Consider the following 27375-nt stretch of genomic DNA (forward strand, 5'->3'; position numbering starts at 1 on the left):
ATATAAGGAACTATTATTCGTTGAAATGATGACTTTCATTCATGCAATACAATATGGCTCGAACATTCTTCAGGACCATATGGTTAACGTTTTTCGATAAGAGTTTGTACAAATCGTTTTCGTTTTCTAATTTTGTGACCTGTTTTTCCTTAATCGATAAAGTAGTTCCTCGTCGACTATATCAATTAAATCGATCAATATCCTCCATTTGGAAATGTCTTTCATCAGTGAATTTTGTACAGAATGCATTATCTAAGATAAATCTAATACCAAAGAAAAAATTTAACTTATAGTAAGTATTACATCGTTTTGAAAAAGAGCCTTGAGATCGCGATTCGTTTTACTAGGTTATTCGATTATATTCGTATGTGTTTTATTTGTTTGTTACCAGAGCTGCTAGATCTTCAGAATATAAAACTAACTTTTTTTTTTTGGGGAAGGAAGTGATGGAGGTCAAAGATGAACAAACCGAATTGAAGAGAAAGCATCCTCTAGCCAAAGCAGGGTTCTTTTCTAGGATATTTTTCTTGTAAGTAGCGAAGCTCTATAGTTGCGATTATTTTGATACGCATTTCGGATTTCAGGTACACTCTCAGTTCGTTGAAGCATTCTTTTGATCCGAAAAAACCATATCTTCCACTAATAAATGATCGCAGTGAGCTCTTGGGGGATCGATTAGAAAGGTAGGATTTTATATGTGATTATTTACTTCTATTTCTACCCCACTAATCTAGGCAACAATACGTTGACACATTTCTGATGGATGGCCTTATGAAGGTTGTGTCAAATACACAAAATTAGTTTATTAATCAATCAAATGAATCAATTTTCTGATCCCCGGATTTTGAGATAGAAGTGTGATATAAGAAAATTTTTTTTTCAGAGACACGTCGCACTTTTTAAAATATCTTTATTTTTATTTCACTTTTTATTCATTTTTATCGAGATATCTATGCGTGAAAATATGCGAAAAACAAAACAACCCAGCAAACAAAATTACGAAGTAGGTATGTATTTCTGTGCAAATAATAAATGCAGAAGATGAATTTCTCGCGTTAGTTTTAACCGAGCTTTTTAATCACTCTGCATAATTTACATTAATATTTTATGTCGCAGGACAATGGTAATTATAAGATATGATCGAAATAAAGTTATTGTCTCGGTACCTTTTGCCTCAAGTGTGAAGTTAGCACCCCCAAATGCGAATTTTAAAACGAAAAATTTAGGGTCGTCTGTACTGGTAGGTCCATGTTTGTCCATCTATTTTTTTCATTTGTCCAGGCACCGTCCAAGTGATTTGGAAAAAGTTTTTTGCTAAAAAATATTTTTTATGGCATAGATCGTGTGTCCAACTTAATTCCACTTTTGTCCAACCAGTTATTTCATTTGTCACCCCATAGTCCCATAGAAATCAGTACCTAATCAAGAATTTGGAAAGGTTGGCATCCCTGAATGTTCAAAAGTTCATGAAGACAAAAAATTGAGCGAAATTATAATATTTTTTTCTTATTTGAAAATAAATTTTCTGGGGGTAGAATAATATTTTGTCTCGGCGGTCGAAAATGAATTTTTTTGGGAATATTATTTGTTTTTTCGAAGATGTGGTGCACTGTATAACGGTTGTACAAAAAACATTTCTCCTGTCAGGGTCGTACTCAATTTCTTTCAGAATTAGAAAGTATTTTCTCGGAGCTCTGAAAATATTTAATTTTGGGGTAGAAAATTAAAAGAATATATTTCCTCTGTAGGTTGAAAGATAATTTTCCAAAATACATTTTTTTCCTTGAAATCAAGAAGAAAATTATTCTTTTTTAGTTGTCGAGAAATGATTTTTCTGGTGGTCGAAAAGTGTTCAATCTTAGCGCCGAATGTTATTTCATCATCATCGAAAAATATTTTCTCCGATTTCTGAAAAAGCTTAATTGGTTAAAAAAAAATTTTTTTCTGGGCGAGAAAGAAAATATTTTGTTCCCAACTCGAAAATTTTTTCGGTTCGAAAAATATTGTTCACCAGAACGAAACATTTTTTCTACGGGTTGAAATATTACATATTTCCCTACAAATATTTTTTTAGTGAAACCGAAAAATATTTTGCCGGAGTTCGAAAATTATCTTTTTTTGTCAGGATTGAATAATATTTTTTACAGGGCTCTGAAAGTATTTTTTTGTGGTGTACTTGGTGGAAAATATTTCAATATTTTTTCTCAGGATTGAAATAGCTATTTATATACCAAGGACGAAAGAACAACTGTCTATTATATTCGATAGAGCCTGCAAATTCGCTCCGCTTAGCACATACTTTTTTGCGTGCGGTAAAGTGATACTTTGCGCACTTGTTAGGAAAATATCTATTCGGAATTTGATTATTAGTAAATAAATAATTTCAGATCATGGAACGAACAGATGAAAACGACGGGCAGGAAAAAGAAGAAGTTTGCAATATTCAAAAGCATACTGGACGCTTTTTGGCGTGAAATAGTAACGATCGTTGTTATAGCTACCATCGAAGTAGTGTTAAGGATAGCAGAACCAGTATGCCTAGGATTTTTACTGAGTTATTTCCAACCTCACTCTACCATGTCGAAGCAAGAAGTGATTCTCTGGACTATCGGAATGTTGGCCGCTAATGGTCTCAGAGTTATCGCTTACGCTCAGCAGAGATACCAAACATTACATACTTCCATGAAAATCAGGGTGTCATGTAGCAATTTGATATATAGAAAGGTAATATCATCACTTGAGATCATATTTCAACCCCCTGAAATAATATTTTTAATGGATTTTGAAGGTTCTCAGGCTGCGAAGCACAACCCTTCAGGAAGATGGAGGTGGAAAGATTGTGACCTTGATTTCAAATGATCTCAGCAGGTTCGATATGAGGACAGAACTCATCAATTACGTCTATACGGCGCCCATTGTTGTAGTAGCAGTAACTATCATCGTATACCATCAGTTTGGTGTATCTGGACTTGTTGGTGTTGCCTTCATATTTATGATAAGTCTGATTCAAGGTAACATAATGACCTTCATAATCATATTCTATAAACGAGTCTATACTTACGAAATAATTCAGAAAAATTCTCTAGGAACAAGCGATCTCTTGAATGTAAAGTAATGTTTTCAGCTTTCTTCGCCCACTATGTCTCTTCTTTTCAACTTATGACTTCCGTCCTCACTGATGAGAGGATGAGGTTGATGCATTCCCTTCTCACTGGGATCCAAGTAATGAAAATGTATGCTTGGGAAAAACCTTTCGCGAAATTGATCGAGAAAGTTAGGACGAAGGAACTGGATATCATCGGTAGATCTTTCTTGGTCAAAGCAGTTTATGAATCAGTTTATACCTTCATTGTTCCTATCAGTATCTTCCTTTCTCTGTACGTAGTTATTGAGGAGCACCGACAAATAACAGTAGTAATGGTAAGTTAATGGTGGGCTACCATATTTTTGCAAAAATATTCTTCAGATATTTTGCTCTAGTTTTTTCATAGTTGAGTGACTTACCTGACCTGACTCACACCTGACTGTAAGGCCCAGTTGTACTATTCAAATTGAAGCCGAGTTCAACATTGAACCTAGTTCAGCCTGTAAATTGTATTGTCAAAGTTGAGCTGGGCTCAGTGGGGTCTAACTTAAACTCAGCTTGACCTTAGTTGCATACCTAATATTGCAGTGATTACTCCATACTGTCATTTTGCAAACCGATTGGTTTCGCAGAATCCTAAACCTAACTAGGGAAAAAAACCAAGAACAGCTCTCGTAAACTCATAAAATATCCTTGATGAATGTATATGATGAAAATATTCTTCCCATTCTAAGAACTGACAAGAATGAAATATTCAATCAGAAGAAACAGAAATAGTTCAATAAGAACCTAGAAAATGTTGGTAAAATGCGTACTTTTGCTAATTTTAATTTTAAACAGTTGAACAGAAAAAGATATCCCTTCAGAAGTATGTGTATGTTTAGATTGTGTGCACAAATATCAAAGACATTTCACTAAAGTTGCCTTTTTTCAGGTTTTCCTCTTACTAATTTATTATACACTCCTCAACTACATCATCTCAATTTTCTTCACGCTTGGTATAGCCAAAATGTTCGAACTATGCATTGTGTTAAGCAGAGTCAATGACTTCCTCCTGGCTGATGAACGTCAAATTCAGGATTCGGTAGATTCAAAACAGACTGATGATGTATTTATCTTACTGGAGAGTGTCTCAGCTACTTGGGATGATGCCGCTGTTGAAGAAGAGGAGGAATCTCTCAGCAGTTCCAAAGATTTATCAGAAAAGACCTCACTTCTGAAACATCCTAAAATCAAAAAAGGTTCGAACAAGTACTGTACTTAATTGAATACAATTCAATCATTTTGTTGTAGGTAGAAAAGGAGTCAAATCGATATATTACAGTAACATAGCTTGTTTGAACGGTAAGATGTTCGATTTTATTAGGTATATCATGATCTTACCACGTCTTTCTTCCAGGCTCAGATTCACTTAGGGGAATTTCCTTGAAAGTAGAATCAAACCAATTCATCGGCATCATAGGCTCTGTTGGAAGTGGAAAAAGTTCATTGCTGCAAGTCATCTTAGGTGGGTTGAAATGAATTCACTCTTACATTTTATATTTCTCTTATAAACATTGTCTGATCCTTCGAATTGTGGTTAAGTTGTGGCAATCAAATCTTTTCTTAATGAATGTTTATTCAGTTTGGAAAAAAGGGTCAGATGTTGGAGATGCAGTGGATGCTGTAGCAATTCATATGCTGGTTTTGCCATCTTTGCTACCGACTTGTTACCTACACTATATGTACATTGTCTTAGTCTAGATTCGATTAAGATTACAATGGATTGGCTAGTGTGCATACTTATACAGTGAGAGTCTCAAAATTTGAGTAAATTCAGCTGTCAATGATTTGATAGAAGCTTGGCTGACAATGAAGATTTTATTGCACTTAAAGTCCTTCCTTTCGAGGATTCGAGGAGAAGTTTTGCGACTATTGATATAGTTCTAAGTTCTAATCTTATTATTTTGGATCCTGCCTCTTTTTCAGCAAGTATTTGGTCAAGCAAAATTTAGAATTCATCAAGTCAAATCTAGTAAGAACTGAAGTGATAGGTTATAAGAGTCGCAAATCGCAATTCATCATCTCCTGTCAGCCTCAGGAGGTTTCAGAGGCCTATTGTTTACATTTTTTTACAAGGGCTCATTTTGAATTTCAGGGGAGCTGCTGATATCCTCCGGGACCAAAAGAGTCAGCGGTAGAATATCATACGCACCTCAAATAGCTTGGACATTCGCTTCTACCATACGTCAAAATATCCTGTTTGGTCTGGAGTACAACGAGATGAGATATAAGGAGGTTGTCAGAGTTTGTGGGTTGGATCAAGACCTTAAGCGGTTTCCGAACGGTGATTCTACTATGGTCGGCGATAGGGGAGCTTCCTTAAGCGGAGGTCAGAAAGCAAGGATAAATCTAGCACGAGCTATATACAGGGATGCTGATATATATCTCCTCGATGATCCTCTGTCAGCTGTCGATGTTCGAGTGGCCAATCATTTGTTTAACGAGTGCATCATGAGCTTCCTTGGCAATAAGTGTAGAATTTTGGTGACCCATCATGTGAGCCAGCTAAGAAATGCTGATAACATTATATCGATGAACAATGTGAGTAATTCCGATTTTTTCCGAATTCCAAATTCGAATAGAAAATCACCTCTTAATTCAAGCCAAATCTTTTTCCGGTGAGCCTTTTTTTTTAGGTTTGCGAACAGGTAGCAATTGATGGAGGTTTGACCTGGAGAAACGGTTTCTTCCAGTTTTGTCTGCTACTTTATAGTTACTTTCCAAAGTCGTATAGTACTTTTTTTCAGTATAGTGAGTTAAAGCTGGGCGAAGTATTCATTTTGAATATTTGGTTGGGCAAAAAGTAACATTTTCTTCTAACCTGGCTTCTATATTTCAGGCCTTTAATCAGTATTTCATAACAAAAAAACATACAGGGTCACAGGGTGACAATTTAAAAACTTGCCAGGCCAATTATGTCGCGACAAGGATGTTCCCAAAGAAAAAGCCGGAACAGGTCAATTTTTAAAGGGAGGGGGACATATTTTGAGCAAAATTGTAAGCCGAAATATCCTCAAACCAAGGTGTAGGGGCTATAACCCCAAAATTCTTCATGAGCTAAACCTCAGTTGGAAGACAATATGTCCCTCTATGTCCCAATTGTTTTCCAATTGAGGTATAGCTCACCCTCTATTCGTATTAAGAATTTAGGGGTGAAAACCCTAACCCTAACTCTGTATATAAGTAGTAGATAGAAGATTTGTAGCAACAGGCAACAGAAGCCAACAGAACGTCAGAGAACCGGATGAAGATTTTCTCGATTTCTTTCAAATGTTAATTTTCTTTATATTTTTCTGATAACAAACGCTGCAAATGCATAAATTGTTGGTTGAAAATAACTTAATTTGGAAATGAAGAGATTAAAATTAACTCTGAAAGAATAACTTGAATAACACAGGAGCTAATAATTCTGAATGATTCGAAAGCCTCATTCTGAATAGAGGAAATTGTTCTTGAGATTACAAAAATTGAGTTCTATATATAACGCAAATTCTCTATCGTCTCTTATTTTATTCCAACGGAATTGCGATTGAATAAAATTAAAAGATAAAATGAAAAATGAGGAGGTAAAAAACAATTACTTTTTAGGGGATCATCGAGAAACAGGGATCATACGAGGATATGATTAGGAGCGGTATGATACTTGATGATTTGGATACTACGGAAGAGCCAAACATTCAGAGAGATACATTCAGAGGCAACTTCTCTTTATTCCGAAACGTATGTTCGAAACACTATTACGGTTTCGCTGAAAATTCTCAATTTATTTAATTTCAGAGTGAAGAATCCCTCAATGCTAGCATATCAACAACTAGTTCCAGCTCTAGTTTGGGAGATTCTACAGAACTCGAAAAAACTTTAGAACCCCAAAATCTCACGGAAAAAACCCATGAAATGATGCATATCAGTAAAGAAAGGGGGCTGTTATTCTTCAAGTATATCTTAGCAGGTGGAAATGTTTTCATGTTTATATGTACCATCCTGCTTTTCGTTTTAAATCAGGTGTTGATCAGTGGAATAAGTTTCTACCTAGGTGTTTGGACTACAATTGAGGAGATCAGGGACCAGTTCTCGTATCTGGGTCCCGCATTGTTACGTTTGTTGTTTGGTTTGCATCTGAAGATGTTCTATGAAGATTGGTTTGGTTACTTGGTTGTAGCCCTATGTGTTGCAGCCATTTTGAAAGCTTGTTCATATGCAAAGCTCGTTAAATCGAATTCCAAGAAGCTTCACGATAATTTGTTGGAAAAGGTAACAGAAACTAATTTGCGATTTTTCGATATCACCAGTAGTGGTAGGATATTGAATAGATTTTCAAGAGATATTGGTATAATAGATGAACCTCTACCTAGGGCTATCATGGAGGGTGCTCAGGTAAGATAAGCTACGAAAATCAAGGAGCTCTTTTTGAACATTGTCGTTACAGATTTTACTGATGTCAATAGGTTCCTTCGTACTATTAATACTAGTGGATGTTGACTTCATCATTCCTACAGTTATCTTGAATATAATATTCATTGGGTTACTTATGCTTTTCTCGAGGCTGACCAAGAAAATCAAGAGAGTGGAGAGCAAAAGTGAGCAACTTTAACACTAGGTGTTTTTGAGATTCAACTATTAATTTTAACTATTGTTATTTCAGTGGTTGGGCCCATATTATCCCACATTAATAATTCAGCTCAAGGAATAACCACCATCAAAGCCTTGTCTGCAGAAGGAGTTTTAACTAAGGAATTCGAAAATCACCAAGACAATTATACAAGCAGCTGGTTCCTCTATGGCACCTCCTCTATTGCTCTGTCGTTCTACATAGACTTGTCATGTTTTCTCTTTCTTTTATATATAGCCTTCGTTCTAGTGTTCTATGCTGATAGTGAGTATAAGAGAATCGAAATTAGGACACCCAATAAATTGAGATTTTCAAGGTTTGAACATAAGCGGTGGTTTTGTGGGTGTTGCCCTTACTCAAGCCATGAGTTTGACAGGTGTTATACAGTACGGTCTACGTCAAACTTTAGAAGCTAATAACCAGTTGATAGCCGTCGAGAGAGTTTCTCGATACAACAACCTGGAAGGGGAAGAGGAACCAGAATTCTTCGTTGAACCTTTACCTGGATGGCCAGAAGAAGGAAAAATAGTTTTCGACGATGTTGGCCTGAGGTATGACCCAGAATTGCCGTTAGTCTTGAAGAATCTCAATCTTACCATCCAGCCAAAAGAAAAAGTGGGTATCTATAAGGAATTGAATCTTTTTTCTTATTCTCATATTCTCAAACCTGTGTTCGCAAAAATTTCATATTTCATCATCTGTGTTGATTCTGCTTATTTTAGGTCGGTATAGTAGGCCGAACAGGTGCTGGAAAGTCCTCAATAATGGCTGCCTTATTCCGTCTCACAAACGTAGAAGGGAAGATTGAAATAGACGGCTTCGACACAAGAGATATCCCTCTCAAGCTCCTCAGGTCCAAGATATCAGTCATTCCACAAGATCCGATACTCTTCGCTGGCACTTTGAGGTTCAATCTAGATCCTTTCTATGAACACGAAGATTCCACTTTGTATAGAGCTATACATGCTGTGGATTTGAAGGATCCTTCTGGTCAGTTCTACAGTTTGGATGATCAGGTTATGGAAAGAGGTTCGAATTATAGCGTTGGCCAGAGGCAACTGATTTGCCTCGCTAGGGCACTCATAAGAAACAATAGGATATTGTTGATGGATGAAGCCACCGCCAATGTAGACCCTGGGTAAGGTAGAATACGAATTATGCACTATGTTTTCAAAAACATAGACGTCCATTCACAAACCAGAATGCCTCTTCACACCAGCATTTGCCATTTCAATATTTTTGTACTCTCAAACTGGATGAATTGGATGAATTCTTGCTGTCAAATTTTAAACTAAAAAAAAGAAATGTGAGGCTATGGACAATTGCTGTCAGAATACATATGAGAATTTGAAAGAATCTTTGAATGATGGAAAAATGGATTAATTTCGGCCTAGAAAATTTCCATACAAAAAAATTTTGAATGGTTAGGCTGCATCTATACAGGGTGTGTCTTTGACTCGTACAAATATTTTAACAGTAGATTTTTGAGGTCAAATGAAAACTTCCATACAAAAAAATTCTGAATGGTTAGGCTGCATCTATACAGGGTGTGTCTTTGACTCGTACAAATATTTTAACAGTAGATGTTTGAGGTCAAATGAAAACTTTTTTCTATACCAATTTTTTCGATTTGGCCCAGCTAAAAAAATATAGCCATTTTTAGTTTTCATAATGAGCTGTGCCATCTCTGGAAAAACAAAATTACCTTTAAAATAACTAGCTAAATCTGTGACACACATCTGTGGATCTTTTAAACAGATGAGTTGTATTCAGCCAGAGTAAATTTTTCAAATTTTACAGATACTTTTTAATTTTTGAACATCAAATTACTCAAAAACGGCGCATTATACCTACAAGAAAATATGAATACTTTCATTTTACAAAACTTCATCAAATATTCATCAGACAGCGTCCAACTCATAGTTTCAGCAGTTGGGTTCTTTAAATTTTTGGTAATTTTAAAGTACCTACGTAATGGTCATAATGAGAAAACTGGAAATCGTGGGTGATATCATGTATTCGAAAAAGATTCATTAAATAAATGAGAAACTATATTCCGAAATTCATTTCATTCGGTAAAACCGTTTGTAAAATAATACGAAAAATAATTTTTTTTATGATTTTTCAACGGCATGTATCTTTTGAATCTATCCCATTCGGAAAAAATGATAAAATGAAAAAGTGATTCTTTTGACCTTAAGAAACTACTATTAATATATTTGAACGAGTCAAAGACTCACCCTGTATAATATACTTTTTAGTGAAACAGCTGATAGCCCTTTAGGTATTTATCTTGATCACTATCATCAAGAAAACATCAGAATAGTAGAGAAATGATTATGCTTTAGCTAAAAAAAATGTTCAACTTATCTAGAAATCAATAACGTTTCAAAAAATCTGTTTCAGCTTTCAATCAAGTCGAATAACTCGTGTTAGTGTAAATCATAATTCATTTCTTTAGTATACTCTTGTTCTACTCCTCGAGGTGTATATGACCTCAAGTTCTGCGCACATTATTTGTATAATAGGGAATACACCTTGTGATGAAAATGATATATTTTATGAAATATCATTGAAACGTCAAATTTTGAAAAAACCATTTCAACCGTTTCCCAAAAAAAATTATTTTAAGTAGGTACTTAAAAATGACAAATAAAAATGCGTTTCGTTTCCATTGCACAAGTTGGCCACATCGACTAAAATATGCGTTGATAATAAAGAACAACTAGATGGCTGTCTATGAAGTCTGCGACGAACGGAGGAGGGTCGTAAAATTTCATGGGATTTTTATGGCCGGCTGCTGTTGAGGCTCGCCAGTGAGTACGCGCCTTATGATGGCTGTAAATCAACAGCTGTTATTTTAAAAACAAGCCATTATTCTTTTTATTTCGTAGTAGGCGCTGTTGCCAAATCGTAAAATTGAAACGAAGCGATTTAAATTTAAAACCTCATATTTGAAGACTGATTTTGAATAGTTTCCACAGTGCAGTTGAAAAATTCATGAATGAAACTCATAATTATTCAGTTTAAACTTGCATATGCTGTGATAACCCAAATTGAAGAGCGTTCCCCATTGTCTAGAATATTGAATTCGAACATTATTTTCTAAATGATGGAATGCGTCTGAGATGAATATATAAGTTTGATTGCTAATATTTTTGTAGAACTGACACGTTGATACAGAAAACAATCCGAAAGGAATTCTCTGGATGCACAGTGATCACAGTTGCCCATAGACTACACACAGTTATGGATTCTGACAGAGTTATGGTTATGGATTCCGGGCAGATAGTAGAATTCGATCATCCCCATCTGCTCCTGCAAAACCCCAAAGGAAGATTTTTCAATATGGTCATGGAAACGGGATATTTGGAGTCGGAGAGGCTCAAGAAGGCGGCTTTCGAAAGTTACATAGGATGGAAAAAGTGAATCTAGATATTAAGAGTTTTGTATTAGAAATAGGTACAAATGGTATTGAAAAATTTGAACATTCCAGTTATGTTTGAATATTGTTCGATATAGTTGATGATATGATCTCAACTATAAATAGTGTTATCATCTTGGTACGTTATTTACATTACGATCTGCTTTTATTACCGATGTTGTGTCAGACAGAACTGAAGATAATGTAACTAAAAACGGAACATTTTCATTGTATTGATGTATGGCACCTATTTCAGGGCTTAAGATTAAGTGATTAAACAATCAACATACACCTTGATTTATTATTTCCTAAGCCTTTTTCTCATTTTCCCTTCCACAATATGATATACTACAATTCAACAAGAAGTTTTTATCAGCCAAGAAAGTGAGATAAGAACAGCCAATATTTCCAATCGGATAATCAATCAATTCATTAGTTTTTATTCTTTACTAGCACTACATAATGAATAATTTCGTATACAAGGAAACAAGTCAACAATACAGAAAATAAGATTGCATCAGTTTTGAAGTTATGAGGTGCATATGTCCATAGACTTCCCTCCACCCCCCTGAACAGAAAAACTTTTCTACTTGTTGGGGATACAGAACTTTTTTCTCCACTGCACGCAATAAAGTTAACAACGCAAAAATCTCTATATACCTAATAACTGACAAAGAAACTGCAACACCCAGGAGGAGCTGTTTAAATTTTGCTGTTTTTTTTTTGGTAAAACATAGATAGTATAGCAATCAGTAAATGATTAAAGTTGAAGAGAAAAAACGAAGGGTTTACAAATTTTTTTATTGAGTTTGTTAATAATCAGTTTGTCCACCGCGGTTATCCATACACTCCCGAACACGTCTAGGCATTGGTCTATTCCTTCTTTAGGGATAATATCCCAATCTACCTGCACTTCATGTCTCAGAGCCGCCAAAGTCCGTGCGGGCTGGGGTAAATTTCCAACCCTTTTACCCATGATGTCCCAAACATGCTCTAAGGGCGAAAAATCGGGGTATCTGGGCGGCCATGGCAAAAGATTTACATGGTTCGCTTCAAAAAAGTTTGAACTAACTCTGGCAACATGAGGTCGAGCATTATCTTGCTGAAATATTGGATTCTCAAGCCGGTTAAGGTAAGGGAGACATATGGCTCCACTATTTCTTGAAGGTAATGCAGCGCTGTCATGGTACCTCGAATAAAGACTAAGGGTTACCTACTTCCATGTGCAATAGCACCTCATACCATAACGCCTACTGTCCGGTGTCCATGACGCTCAACATCAAAATGAGGTTCACGACTTTCTCCTCGACGTCGTCTAACCCTTCTTCGGCCATCATGTGCACCCAAGGAGAATCGAGGTTCATAAGAAAAGACGACCTGATGCCATTCCACATTCCAATGTTGTCGTTCTCTGCACCACTGTAATCGTTGCCGTCGATGCTCAACCGTAAGAGGTAACACAAGATGAGGTCGATAATGCTGCAGTCCAAAAGAACTTATACGGCGGCAAACCACTCATCAGCCAAAGATCGAGTTGTCGCAAATCGGTCTCTAATGACCATGAGTCTTAGACGCCGAGCTTGAACTTAATTTGTGCCCCTTCTATGTCCGGTGCCTACTCTTCTTCGATTTAGGGCATTATCAAACCACACTTGACAACGTCTCATAACAATAGTTGGATTTCTGTTCGTAAGGGTAGCGATTTCTTTTCTTGAGATGACAACTCCGCTTCCCGACTCCCGTTAACCAATAATTCGACGTCTTTCAAATTCACTTAGCTGGCAATAAATTCTGCCTACACGTACTCTAGACATTTCAACAACAACTAAACATCGACACTGGATATCCTCGAACAGGTGGTTCGTTGTAAAATTTGAAAAATTAGCGAAAAACGACTGCAATATTTAAGTAACAAAAAATGTTTATTTTAAAAAACCTTCACGATTTTTTTCCAAATCTCAATAATTTACTCCTTGCTATACTATCTGTTTTACCAAAAAAAAAATTTAAAATTTAAACAGCTCCTTCTGTGTGTTGCAGTTTCTTTGTCAGTTAGTATAAATTGAAATGGAGCCTCAATACAGTGATATCATTCGCCTCATAATATCGAAATATGAGGCGTGCCCAACTCCAAATTATTTGGGAGAATCAATATTTGAAAGCATTCCTATCAAAATTGCTCTGATACCGGACCTGCCGTTCGTTCCAAACAGGAAAACAAAACTCCTCCAGTCCTGTAGAAATCGACTAAGGGGATCCCGCATCCTTAGCGATTATGTTCGAGGAAAACGAACAGAAAGGAAGCTTTAAATAAACGTTTGTGGGTCGAGCACAAGTCTCGTTCGGCAATTTTTCCTTCAGTTTCCAAATTGTTCATTCTAGACACAATTAACTACGATGTAGAAGAATTGGACAGTCAACGATAATCTTTGAGCTCCATGAGTTTGATGTTCTTATATCTGCTTTGTTCGGCTGTGTACATTACTATTAGTGGGATCATTATGTGTATTTATGTTTGTTTAATACAATGACGGCGATAAGAGTGAAATCGGATAACTAATCTCTCCTGTGTCTCGTAGGGAGCAATGGTTACCGTTATTTTGAATAGATAGCCCTTTATTTTGTGTCTACTGATTGTGCTAGAGCGCGATGGGACGCCCGGTGAATAAAGAACACCCTAGGAATAGTGCCAGCTTTTTATCAGTGATTTTTTACATGTGAGTAAAATTTTTCTGCGCAATTTGCTGTATTGCCCAAAGTTTATCGTGAGGCGCAAATGATAGACTTTCAACTTGGATTTTCATTCGCAAAATACAAAATTGGACGCTTTCTCGTATTTATTATTCAGTTTGATAACCTCTGAGAATAGCAGTATCGTAATTAGATTTTTTTTCGTCAGCTGTAGATTCATATTAGAGTTCACGCTGAATGAAAACTACTAATCAATTTGGAAATGAAATATCGGGAAATTGGACTATTTTCTTAACTTTTATTTCTCAACTATGCCGACGTTTCGAGGAAGTTTACCTCTTTTTCAAGGCTAGTCAATTCCTTAAAAGTTGAAGTCATATAAATTATTTAAAAGTAGCGTTAAGGAAACATTAATCGTGCGATACATTTGGAGTGGAACTGGTTCCACTCCAAATGTATCGCACGATTAATGTTTCCTTAACTCTACTTTTAAATAATTTATATGACTTCAACTTTTAAGGAATTGACTAGCCTTGAAAAAGAGGTAAACTTCCTCGAAACGTCGGCATAGTTGAGAAATAAAAGTTAAGAAAATAGTCCAATTTCCCGATATTTCATTTCCAAATCTAAAGAAATGGACGTTAACCCACCAAATCTACTAATCAATGAGTTCCTACATCTTCGAATAGTTCATTCACACTTCTCAATATATTGTACAGGCCATAGACTTATAACTTATTTAATATGTCTATGGTACAGGCGTACAGGGTGAGCAAAATTCGCTGGGATTGAATGGCACCTCTGAAGCGGATGGCACGTTTCCGACCTCGCGATTTTCAAAAAAAGTATAAGGGCCAAAACTGCATCTTCTGTTGCTTTCAAGTTATAAGTGATAACTCATTTTTCGGCTTTTTGAGTTGGTATCTCTATTTCGTAAAGTTTCAGTGATATCGAAAAACAAATATAACATGCTACACACACTTCTTCATGAAGAATGCAGTGCCACTTCAGTGATATACTAATTACTTCAATTTTTTTTAAATATAAACTCTATGATATTTACATATTCCAGTCCCATATTTTTTTCTGATTCAGAATATATGATATAGGTCGTGTCTCTTATTCTTCTTCTCAAAAACCAGTTCGGTCAAGTTGGCAGTTTATTTTCATTGATAATATGATAATGAACTTTATGCTTCTATGTTCTGTCTGGGCATGAGAGACATTGAAGATCACTTTCATTTCGGACTCTATAGATGTTTTCATCCAACTGAATTTTCCTCGGGTAGTTCCTTCGATATCAGGCCTCTAGATGAAATGAGAATAGGGATGATCTTTGATATGTTTTATCTTCCACTGTCTCCTGGTTTTATTCTCTCTATTTTGTATCTTTTCAATGTGCCTATTAAGTAGATTGTTGTTGTTTGGAATCGCCACGTCGATGAATAATGCTCTATTGTCATCCTTATTTAGCAATATGAGGTCAGGTCTATTGTGAGTTACTTTCCGGTCTCTGAGGTCCGTGTGATCCCAGGAGAGCTTGTGATGATCATTTTCTAAAAGAGCATCCGGATGGTAATTGTAATAGGGGACCTTTTTCGATCTTAGAAGTTGGTATTTTATTGCCTATTCTTGGTGTGAAATCTTGGCAACATCTTGGCATCATATCTATTCTTTTACTCTTTGTATGCGAACTTCTGGCATCCCTTAGTGATGTGTTGGATAGTTTCATGTGTCGCAAAGCCATAACGATAGATATCGTCCGCCACTGAGGCATCCTTGGCGATATTAGATCCTTGTTGGAATTACCTCATCCTGGATGGCGAGGATGAAGCCCTCTGTATCGGGAAACAGCCTTCCGGGAGTCAACCAGTAGTTCCACGCAGACATGTCGAAGTTATCATGGTCGACATCGTTCTGGTGCCTTCCATGCAAAGGTTTTCCAATCAGTTTCTGCACTTTTCTTTCAGCAGAGTGTTCGATTATTTCCAAGTGGTCCTGCTGCAGTTTTAAAAGTGTAGAACTATCAGCATCACAAACTACTCGATGAAGTTCTGATGAAGCAGCCTTACGCTTGGACAATTCAACAATTCCTCTACCCCAAGGTGTCGTGGAAGCTCTATTCGTTCTATTGAGATTTTAGGGTGATGTTTTTGATGTTTTGTGAGCATTTTTCTCATTTTTCTCTCAAGGTTGCTAAATCGGTGGTCGTCCAAGATATGATACCGAATGAGTACTTCAGAGCTGAGTAAGCGTAGGTATTAATTGCTTGGTCAGATTCTTGGTGGTTAGACTAGTTTTCATTATCCTTCCTAATCTTCGAGTAAACTCCTCCGTAAATTCCCTCTTCATCTGGGTCTGATTGATACGTAGATATTCAGAATAAACTATATTATTATTATTTGCATTTTAACATTCTTGGTCCGCTTCTTGATAAAGTTTATGCATCCAAAAGGATTCTAAAGTTAGCTCTATTCTTCAAATATTCACGAGACTACGAGACTACATCAAGACTCTAGAGGAGACCAAGAAAAGTCTCGTCTCACATCATTTAAATACTTATCAATTTTCGAATAGAGAAATCACTATTGGAGAGCAAAGCATTTTTGGACAAATGTTATGGAGCAAACGGTTGTTATATTTTCGAGCAGAATCACTCCCTGAAGTTTGTCGCATTTCTTCACTAACATTAGGTATATTGTCAGATACTCCGACTCCGATATACCAATGATGAGGGTTCATTTTCAGCTTGCTTGTCCATGTAATGATTACACCTTTTCTTCACAGTTGTACATCATAGGATAGGGCATAGGGGTATGTATTTTGGTTTATACAATACCGCTACAGAAATATCAGTCAAACTGAGTTATGCGGGCAAGGACAAAAGAATTTGAGGATATTTGATCAGCTCAAAATGAATAGGTATTTAATGCTAATTGAAATTTACATTTGCCCGACTCTTATTTTGGAAAAATTGCACGTAGGATTTGGTTCAATTTCAGTAATTCGTATGGGTTTTCTCTTCCAACATCTGAAAACAATCGGAATATGAAGCCGGGCGATTCAAAATAATATTTTTCATTCAATAACTTTTCCATAAACTAAAATAATTGTAGTTGTAAGCATAACGTTTTCAGTTTCACTTTCGATACATTCCGTCGAGGTTACAAGAGGCAATGGACATCAGACAATCTTTACAAAACCATCGATGATGTGAAAAGTAACGACTTAGGAGACCAAATCGAGAAGTGAGTACACTACTCTGAAGAAAAAACATATATTCGGAAAAAATTTCCCACAGGAGATGGAATAATGAGAAAGTCAAGTCCTCGAAAAGAAATAAAAGTCCCAGTCTACTCCTTACGCTACTCAAAATGTTCTGGAAAGAATTACTATTCGCTGCTGTTTTATTAGCCATCGCCCAAATAATATTGAGGTTGGCTGAACCTATCTTATTGGGAAGACTGTTGAAATATTTCAAGGAGGAAGATTCCATCACTAAATCCGAGGCTTTGGACTATGGCATCCTCATCTCTGCGGTGATAGGCGCAAGAATTGTCTTCTACAACCAATACAAAATGCGAACCTACAGGACAATTCTAAGGATAAGAGTCGCTTGCAGCACCTTGGTGTACAGAAAGGTAAGAAAATTTTTGGTACCAACTACCCTTAACCAGAACTCATTTCAGGTACTGAACTTGAGTCTCACATCATTGCAGCAGACAACAAGTGGTCAAATTGTTAATTTCATATCCTACGACTTGAATAGGTTCGATTCTGGTGCCGATCTGGTTCATTTTGTGTGGGTGGCACCTCTTTTCGTTCTCTCCATCGTTTACATACTGTATATTGAAACTGGATTGGCCGGATTGATAGGAGTGATGTGGTTCAGCTTTGTGGCGATTTTACAAAGTGAGCATTTTTCTATGATTAAGGAATGCGTTTAGATATCGACTTCTCTGATCCTAAACAAGAATAATCTACAGAGTGTCTGTCCAAAACTGATAATAAATCATTCATCAATAATAATTTAATGATGCCTACTTGAGTGGCAATAGAATATTACATTTTCTTGAATAAAACATTATTCATTCAACATTTTAATAGGAAAGATGAATCCAAGAGTGAGTAAAAAGTAATTGAGGTTTAATGTAACTCTCTGTGGGTTATCTTTACCCACCTGAAGATGCTATTGTGATAGCGAAACACGTGCAGTGGTTTAAAAACTTTTTGTGAAAATAGTATAATCTGTTTTGAGTTGAAATATAAATAAATGTAGACTGGAAGTTCGATCGTATAGCACAAATATATCTTGCATTTTTATTCATTAAACAAGACCTAGTAATTCATTCACACTTCTGGTCCATAAATCTCATCAGCCTATTTTTGAATAAGTGGGTTAAAAATCGAATAATATATATATAATCTAATCCACTCAACATTTTTATCGCCACTACTTTGTTTTCAAGTGGAAACGGAAAGATACACTTTTGCGTTATTAGTAGGTTAGAGCGATATAGCGATAACATTGCGTTGGCTAATGATTGTAAATCTTCAATCTCCATTTTCCTTTTTCTGAAGACAAATTTTTTCCAAATAGGTACATCTAGAGTCACTTTTGAGCAATTCCTTTAGTTAAATTTCCCTAATGATTCTTTAGATCCCAGTAACCGCAATTTTAATAATTTTTATTTCATAGTAATTTATTTATTATTTGTGGCTCGATTAACCTTTCGGAAACTGCGACCATGTAGATCTTTTTTCTCTACCCTACTCATTCATAGGAACCCAAGGAGGTCGTCAATGGTGTTGATAAAACCGACAACATCCTTAGGAACCTCGGCCGTTACATCGTGTACTCACGATATGGGAAAACCGGTCCTGGATACTTCCAGGACCGGTTTTCCCATATGAGTGGTTCTTGAGTCAGCCAGCTCTGGATACTTGCATACAATGTGTTCAGCTGTTTTTGCTTTTGATCCACAGAGCCTACGAATGTTATCTGCTGACTTTCCCATACGGTTCAAGTAATATTTGTACCGACAGTGCCCTGTCTGCAGTACCACCATCACCCGAAGCTCAGCTCGTGACAGCTTTAGCAGTTTTCTGGTTTAGGTCGGTGAAACTATACTAACTCTTCATAAACTTTTTTATCTCTGAAACAGAGATTGGGAGAGAAAACCCTAAAAAGTTTATGAAGAGATGCAGAATCCTCCCAGAATAAATTTCAATCGATATACTAACTCTGTCTAGAGTGCCAAAAGCAGCCAAAGGCGATTTGGCTAAGCAGACCTAGATGAGCTGGCACCAAATGAGTATGTATATGAATTCTGAATGTATCGGATACAGATGCAGCTCAGGGCTTTTGAATCTCATAAGAATGATTCGATATCATTTTCAGTAGGTTAGTACCAGAGGTACTAATACAAGAGAGCTAACGGCAGTGGTACTAAGAGATGACTAGGTTTACTTACCTCCGTACTACTTCTAAGCATAGGTTGTCTTCATGATACATATACTCTACACCTTACCAAATGAAGCTTTCCGCTGAAAAATAGGTTATTTTCGCAATTAATATTACAGGCTACAACGGTAACTTGACTGCATCGATTTATGGAAGAATGAACAGAAAATCAGGCAATCGTCTACGGATCATGAACGAAATCATATCAGGAATCCAAGTTATCAAGATGTACGCTTGGGAGAAATCTTTCGAGAAGCTGGTCCATATAGCGAGATGCGAAGAGCTCAAAGTCTTAAAAAAACTCAATTATGTTCGGAACATTTTCTTATCTTTCTCATCGATCTGTAACCACTTAGCTCTGTTTCTAACGCTCTGGGTTGTGATCTCTATGAAGGAGAATATTACATCTGCAAAGGTATGTAGAAAAAAGTTTCACATTTTGGTGTTGTAGAAGTGATTTTAGGGTATGCATAGAAGCATGTAGGTAAAAGCAAATAATTGTGCACATTAGTTCAGAGTTCTCGCAAATTTCGAAAACAAAAATTTCCCACTTTAAAAGCTTCGAATGAATTATGCTGCATCTGAATGCAGAATCATTGGAAAAATGAAAGAGTTCTTTGAAAAACTTTTTAAAATGGGAAATTCAACTTGACAATGGTTCTTTTCAACAATTCAGTTTCCACCACTTCCACTTTTGAAAGATGTAAGTAGGTAATATAGGTTTTCTTCGTAGGTGTATGGGTTAGTTGTCTACTATGGTGTACTAAACTTCATCGTATCCATCATGTTTATTTTAGGAATATCGAAATCAGTGGAGATACTGAGAACCATTAAGAGACTTAACGAATTCTTGTTAAGAGAGGAATATGTACACATACAAAGCTTGGATAGTAGCGATGACAATATAGTCCATCTAGATAATGTTGAAGCAAGATGGAACTCTTATTCTTCCCTACAAAGTAATGTAGGAAAATATCAGCGAAAAAACGTTGTTCCCATTAATGACACGCACTTTTCTGAAAAAGACACTCTGCTCAATAGGATGAAAAGTGAGATAATAAGCTTTTGCCTTTATTCTTCATAATTCTCATTAATTTTTAGGCAAAACTGTGTTGCAGAATATAAATATGGCATTGAAACAAGGGAACCTTATTGGCATAGTTGGACCAGTTGGAAGCGGCAAAAGTTCGTTATTACAAACAATTCTAGGTATGTCCCTCGTAAACAACCGAACAAGGTATAACTCCAAACAAAAACCTAGAAGAATTCTAACCATCGCTAATTCAAGGTGAACTGGAGCTTACCTCAGGTACCATGAGAGTGCAAAATTCGGTTTCTTACGCCTCCCAAGACGCTTGGACCTTTGCTGGCACTGTCCGAGAAAATATTCTCTTTGGTCAAGCCTTCGACGAAACTCGTTATAGAGAGGTTGTTAGGGTTTGCTGTTTAGAAAGAGATTTTGAACTCTTTCCGAATGGAGATTTAACAATTGTTGGGGATCGAGGTGCATCTTTGAGTGGTGGGCAAAAATCCAGAATAAATCTAGCTAGAGCCATATATAGGCAAAAAAATATATATCTATTGGATGATCCACTATCAGCAGTTGATATTCAGGTGGCCAAACATATTTACCATGAATGTATCGAGAAATTTTTGAAAGAGAAATGTCGCATATTAGTGACACACCATATGCATCATTTGAGGACTTCTGATTACATCATCGTTCTTCACCAGGTGAGATTTTTCATGAAAAAACTATAGAGATTTCAGGCTGATGCGGAAAAATTTCCAACTTTAGTATTTCTCCCTTAACTATCAATTTTTTGAATTCAAATATCTCTTTATACTAGAATGTATAAATTTTCAATATACATATGTTTAAATACCATTTTATTGATGAGCAAATATCAATCTATACTTCACGAAATGTATAGAGAGTGCCCCATAAATTATGACTCCATTACATCGTATTTTTGAAAGTTATTAGCTTTTGTTGAGGTTCCCTAATCGACAAAAAATGAAATTAAAATTTGAACTGAAAATAATAATAAATAAACTAAAACATACTTATACTAATTTCACGAAGTTAATTTTTTAGGGCTCTATACAAGATTCTGGAACCTATAGTGAATTGTTATGCAGAAATACTATTGTGAAAAACAATGGCACTCTTGACCGGAATTCTTCAGTCAATTCCGACACAGATAGCTCAGTTTTGGTAAGTATCTAAACATTACTGGACAGTGTTTTCAAATTTCAAACAGACCTTTTGGAGACAATACTATAGATATATGTGTATGATAATCCTTCCTCATCTCCTCATCATGATTTTAGTTACGATTGTCAAAAAACTCTATTTTGATGTTAACCTCATAACTTCTTACAGGAAGAAGATATATGTGATAACGTTGGAGAAGTTGTTGCAAAAAGAGATAAGCCTTTAATGAAATTAGAAGAACTCAATGAAAACATTTCAGCGGACAACAACGATTGTAGGAAGCACAAAACATTCCTTCTACTCAAATATTTCGCCAAAGACGTGAACTGGTACTTCTTCATCTTTATCTTCTTCTTATTTTCTCTGATTCAAACATTACTATCGTCGACCGATATGTTCGTAAGTAGCTGGGTGAATTTTGAAGAACACAAGAATGTGTCAGGCCACAAACAGGTGATGAAGTCCTTCCACATTTCATTTCCGATTTTAGAAACAAGACTGTATCTTTATGCTTATGGTAGTTTGATAGCCCTGATAGGAATGTGTAACTTACTGAGATCAGTGCTTTTTGTGAATTTTTTCACTGGAAACTCTAGAAGACTTCACGACAATATGTTCGCCAAAGTTGTCAGAGCATCCATGGAGTTTTTTGACAGTACCTCATCTGGGCAGATACTGAATAGGTTCTCCAAAGATATGCAAGCTAATGACGAGTTCCTGCCAAGAACTATCATGGAGGCACTAATGGTGAGAGAATCCTACATATCGATTATATCATTATGTTCTGAGTTAGCCGAAATATTTATCAGTATTCAGCATTCCAACACAACATCAAGAGTGGCTCCTCCTATGGGGGAAGTGCCTCATTGACTATGATTGTAATCAGAATGAATTAATTGGTTGTCTTGTCATTAGTTATTTTTACATAAATAGTATTCCAATCATCACAATTATTTCAAAATAAGTTACTAGTGGGTGGTGTAGCTTTAGATAGAATGATTAAATTTACTTTACATAAACAAAATGAGTAGAACACTCCGCTTGAAAACTCCATTCATTTTTCAGTTCGTGAACACACTACTGGCTGCAATCATTATCGTGATTCTGTTAAATCCCTATATCATAATAATGGTTGCTCTGATGAGTGTGTTGTTCATTTCGATATCGTTCTTCTTCATGAGAACATCCAGGAACATAAAAGAAGTGGAGAGTTCGTGTAAGTTGAAACTTTTCATTCGTTTTTGAGACTTCTATTATACCAAACGTCTATTGCAGTGATGAGTCCCATAATTTCCCATCTCAATGAAACAATGCAAGGACTTATCACCATAAGAGGATTGGGAGCACAAAATATTGCGCAGGAAAAATTCGGTCAATCATTGGACAAATACACGAGCAGCTGGTATATGATGGCCGTTGCTTTCGCCGCATTCGGATTCTATATAGAATTTGTCAGTTTTCTTTTCATATCTGTCGTAACTCTGAGTCTCATTGCTGTTGGAAAAGGTAAGAATATTTTAGGCAACAGAAATCGAAGGACTATTCAATCATTATTTTTTTTAGATATTGGTCTCACAGCTAGCGAAGTTGGTTTGGCAGTCACCCAATCGATAGTTCTTAGTGCTATAGTGCAGTATGGAGTACTTAACTGCGCTCAAATCAATAATTTATTAGTATCCATTAACAGAATATTAGAGTACAACTCTATACCCCAAGAGGATGAAACTAAGAGAGCAAAAGAACCTCCTCCAAACTGGCCAGACAAAGGAGAAATCAATTTTGAAAATGTTTGTTTGAGCTATTCCATTTCTAAACCTCCGGTACTCAAGAGTTTGACTTTCACCATAGAACCTAGTGAGAAGGTGAGAAAATTTTGCAACATCCAGAGGATCTGTTCTAACTGATCTGATATGAATTTCCCTTCAATCCAATTTCTTATTTACCATTGTTTTCGTTTCATTAATAAATCGTAGATCTGTTTCCTAGGTTGGCATAGTTGGTAGAACTGGTGCTGGGAAATCTTCCCTTATATCAGCTCTTTTCTTACTGGCAAAGATCAGCGGAAAGATTGAAATAGACGGCATCGACACCAATGATATCCCTCTCCAGACACTCAGGTCTAAGATATCCATCATCCCACAGGATCCTGTTCTATTCAATGGAACATTACGTTATAATTTAGATCCTTTCAATGAACATGACGACCATGTTTTGTATGAAGCTCTAAGGGCAGTTGAACTGAATTCGTCATCTAGCCATGTGAAGAAGTTGAGTGCTAGGGTGAGAGATAGGGGAGCAAATTACAGTGTGGGTCAGCGACAACTGATTTGCCTAGCCAGAGCTATTATAAGGAAAAATCGGATAGTTATTCTCGACGAAGCTACAGCGAATGTTGACTCCCAGTAAGTATAAATATCATTGTGTATGCACTGCTCGAAAAATCAAGTGGATAATTTAATGTTAATCCACGATAACGCTAAAACTAGCGTTATCATGTTCATTTGTTCATTTCTCTTCTATGTTATCATTCTGCAGAAGTCTTGTAAACTTTTCCTATTTGAGGGAGGTTAACCATACTTATATATAAGTATGGTTAACCTAAGTAAGTAAGTTGGGTGTCTATATATAGACACCCAACTTACTAGATACAAAGTGGCCATATTATTTCTCTTTATATACACTTCAATTTTCAATCAGTGTATGAGATTCGTAGATCTGACTTTGAAATTAATTCAAATCATAAATAGGCCATTGGCTCGCGTTTATACCAAGTAGTAGAAGCATAAAATTCAGTTAATTTTGTGTATGATTTTTCTTATTCCTTTATTCTAGGACTGATTTGGCAATTGAGCTTACCATGAAGAAGCAGTTTTCAGATTGTACAGTTCTCACTGTAGCTCATCGTCTGAGCACTGTGATGAACTCTGACAAGATTCTTGTGATGGACGCAGGGGAACTAGTACAAATAGGTCATCCGTATGTCCTTCTGAGTGATGTTACAGGAAGGTTTTATTCTATGGTTTCACAATCTGGATCTTCAATGGCAGAACATTTAAAAAACATTGCTTTTAAAAATTATGAGCAAAAATTAATGAAAAAGACTTCGAACGTAAACGATAAAGAATAAATATTGCATAGCATTTCTCAAACTGATGAATACATATTCGAAAAAAAAAAAAAACTATTACCATTGAGTATTAACCCTTTGAATACTCAATGCTATTACATATCCATAAATGGAACATAGCTGTGATAAAAGAACTGAAACATAAGTAGAGCACACACTTCAAGCAAGTGAATAAATCTGTCATTAAAGATTTTGCAATAAAATATATTGTTGTTGAGTTATGTTTTCTTTCAATTGATTTCCATCCAAAAAGACAATGATCACTCAGAAATTGAATTGAATACAGTAAATAATTTGTTTCTGTTTGAAAAATAAATGAATATGAAGATATATCGGTTTCTTACCATCAATTTAGCGCATACTGGTATTGGAATTCACTTTTGAATTAACTTTACTCTTAAATTCAGAAAATGAAAAATAGACAATGAATTATTTAAACGGGTAATAAATTGGTGTACTTCCTATATTTTGGTGCGTTTATTTTTCAATGTGGGCCTTCAATTTTTCAAATTTTTTTGTGTGATCTGAGGGAGATAATGCGTATAGAAACAATCCTGTAAAATATCTGCCGAAGATATTTATAACGAAGATATGGGAATTCATATAGTTTCAGCATTTTTTTCATCATAAATCACCTTATGTTTCTTAAACTAATATCATTCAGAGACATTTAAATTTAAATCCACAATCCCCACTCAGTTTGATTCAGAACCTGAACTCATCCAAAAGGGCTTCTCGATTTATGAATCTTTTCTTCAGTGAAAGATCGGTTTGTGTCAAATTTTCAAAATTGGAGGTGGTGCACTACTGACATTATAACACCCTTAAGAAAACATAATAAGTATATAATATGATCAACAGCCAAATCAAAGGAACAAATAAAGCAAAATACATACACGTCTGTTGAATTTTTTTTCGAATCAAAAAGATGAAGGAAAACTGCTTAACAATCAATTATTTCTTTATAAATACGAATGAGATTTCAATCAACTGTTTATAATCTTATAGCTGATGAACTTTTGACTGAAATTGGATGGAGTTTTGGTTTCCATGTCACTGATATCTTGATTTCCGTTGTCTAGAGAAAGTTCGACTTTGATTGTTATTAGAATATGCATTAGAAACTACAATCAAAAACATTGTAAGAATTAATATAAACATACTCGTATATTATACGTTGAGATGGCGCCTTCTAGTGATAACACTAGTAACTATGGTTGAGAAAGGGGTGGAAATACCAATACCATATGGGTATATTATTCAAGTACATATTTGGGTTTGCTATTTCACTAGATTTTTCACTAATCCGACTTTTCTTTAGTCTCTGATTATGTTGGTACAAAAATATATTCATGAATTTCTTCTTGCTCTTCTATAGATTAACATTGCTGCCGATAGATGGCACAACCCTTACGGAATTCCCATTTATATACTTAAATACCGCCATCCATGATTCATGATTCTCTTGGAAAATTGTCCATTTGGTTTATAGGTCCAATTCATGGTTTCTAAGACTAAAAAACAACGAAATCAATCGTGAGACCAATCAAAAAATAGTTGAAGTTTGAAGAATTCATTCGAAAAGCAGAATATTCATTATTCTGTGAAAACTGAAACATTCTTATTTCTATATTTGTACTTTCATGCCACAAAAAATTAATGATAGTCATCAGTAATGTTGATCATCTGAACCATATACATAGTTGTATTCACATGTGTCTGTGTGTATTTCACATGTGTATTTTCATAACAAGTGCGCAAATTATCACTTTTCTGCAAGCAGTTTGACGAACGACGCGATATTAATTTTGTTTTGTTTCAAGATGAAATACAGGTATCGGAATGTCAGTTTCTGTAATTGCATATTATAGTCTAATAAAATAAATATAAATTTTCTTTACCAATTTGATTTTTGAGTAATTTTAATTTCCGGAGGGAGTGGGCGACGTGGGCGTGCTGAGAAGTGACTTAACACACGAGCATGCGTGTGGAAAAGCACTACTTTTCGCTCGTCAGAAGCAGCCACACTTGATAAAACAATGATATTCGGATCCATAGCAAACGTTCATATAAATATTCACAAATGTGGATTCCTGAAGGGCACATCAATTTAATATACAAAAAAGTTCAAGTAATTTATTATAAGCCAACAAAGGGCACCGCCAGAAAATATATCCCAATATCCCTACAACTCCATTGATTCCTTCCTTAATAGTCCTAGTACCTACATATTCGTCTCCATTTGTTTTTCTTATCAAATAATCTTCTCAAGTATGTTCCTATAAACCTATACGAATACGGTGTCTATATTCTTCAAAAAGCGAACGCAAATATTATTTCTGAGATCAAGTGTCGACGGTGTAATTTATAAAAAAAAAATTGAGAAGGCCGGTCGTTTGAGTTTTATGGCATGAAAACATCTGTGCTTTCACCTGCACTCTCTATTAGAAGGATTGAAGACATGCGCCGACTACGGACTCATCAATAAAAAAAAAGCGTGAATATGGTTCATTGAATGGGCAATAAAAACCCGGTTTCTTTGATCTTTGAGAATTGGCTGTAGGAAGCAGAATTTATGTGCCACATATGTTTGGACAAAAAGTTTTCACCAATTGCGTTCCCAATGGGAGGCACTCATTGCCCTTCTAGAGGCAGATTCTCATATTATAAGTCCTCTCGGACAGTCTCGGAACCTACAAAAATTGTAATGAGAAG

At 35.8% G+C, this 27375-nt stretch overlaps 2 protein-coding genes across 5 annotated transcripts; both read left to right on the forward strand.

Moving 5' to 3' along the window:
- Positions 1 to 83: 83 nt before the first annotated feature.
- Positions 84 to 11451, forward strand: LOC123312613 (ATP-binding cassette sub-family C member 4-like). 4 transcript variants are annotated; one of them, XM_044897149.1, is made up of 17 exons: positions 84 to 292; positions 381 to 529; positions 585 to 683; positions 2388 to 2724; positions 2789 to 3011; positions 3125 to 3420; positions 4020 to 4326; positions 4379 to 4429; positions 4485 to 4592; positions 5223 to 5668; positions 6716 to 6847; positions 6905 to 7501; positions 7554 to 7704; positions 7770 to 8000; positions 8053 to 8351; positions 8459 to 8874; positions 10901 to 11451. In XM_044897149.1, the coding sequence occupies exons 2-17, from the start codon at positions 447 to 449 to the stop codon at positions 11163 to 11165; spliced, it is 4041 nt and encodes a 1346-aa protein (XP_044753084.1). In that variant the 5' UTR covers positions 84 to 292; positions 381 to 446; the 3' UTR covers positions 11166 to 11451. The 4 variants fall into 4 exon arrangements, with proteins under 4 accessions (XP_044753084.1, XP_044753083.1, XP_044753081.1 ...); XM_044897148.1 differs by having other exon boundaries at positions 392 to 529; XM_044897146.1 differs by having other exon boundaries at positions 441 to 529.
- A 2054-nt stretch (positions 11452 to 13505) lies between these two features.
- LOC123312614 (ATP-binding cassette sub-family C member 4-like) lies at positions 13506 to 24877 on the forward strand. Its single transcript, XM_044897150.1, has 15 exons — positions 13506 to 13877; positions 16989 to 17099; positions 17153 to 17492; positions 17541 to 17763; positions 19435 to 19730; positions 20049 to 20364; positions 20417 to 20524; positions 20604 to 21049; positions 21414 to 21533; positions 21702 to 22280; positions 22599 to 22749; positions 22809 to 23039; positions 23097 to 23395; positions 23520 to 23935; positions 24366 to 24877. The coding sequence occupies exons 1-15, from the start codon at positions 13810 to 13812 to the stop codon at positions 24658 to 24660; spliced, it is 3999 nt and encodes a 1332-aa protein (XP_044753085.1). The 5' UTR covers positions 13506 to 13809; the 3' UTR covers positions 24661 to 24877.
- Positions 24878 to 27375: the final 2498 nt, after the last annotated feature.

This window comes from Coccinella septempunctata, chromosome 4, assembly GCF_907165205.1.
Source record: "Coccinella septempunctata chromosome 4, icCocSept1.1, whole genome shotgun sequence".
NCBI lineage: Eukaryota > Metazoa > Arthropoda > Insecta > Coleoptera > Coccinellidae > Coccinella > Coccinella septempunctata.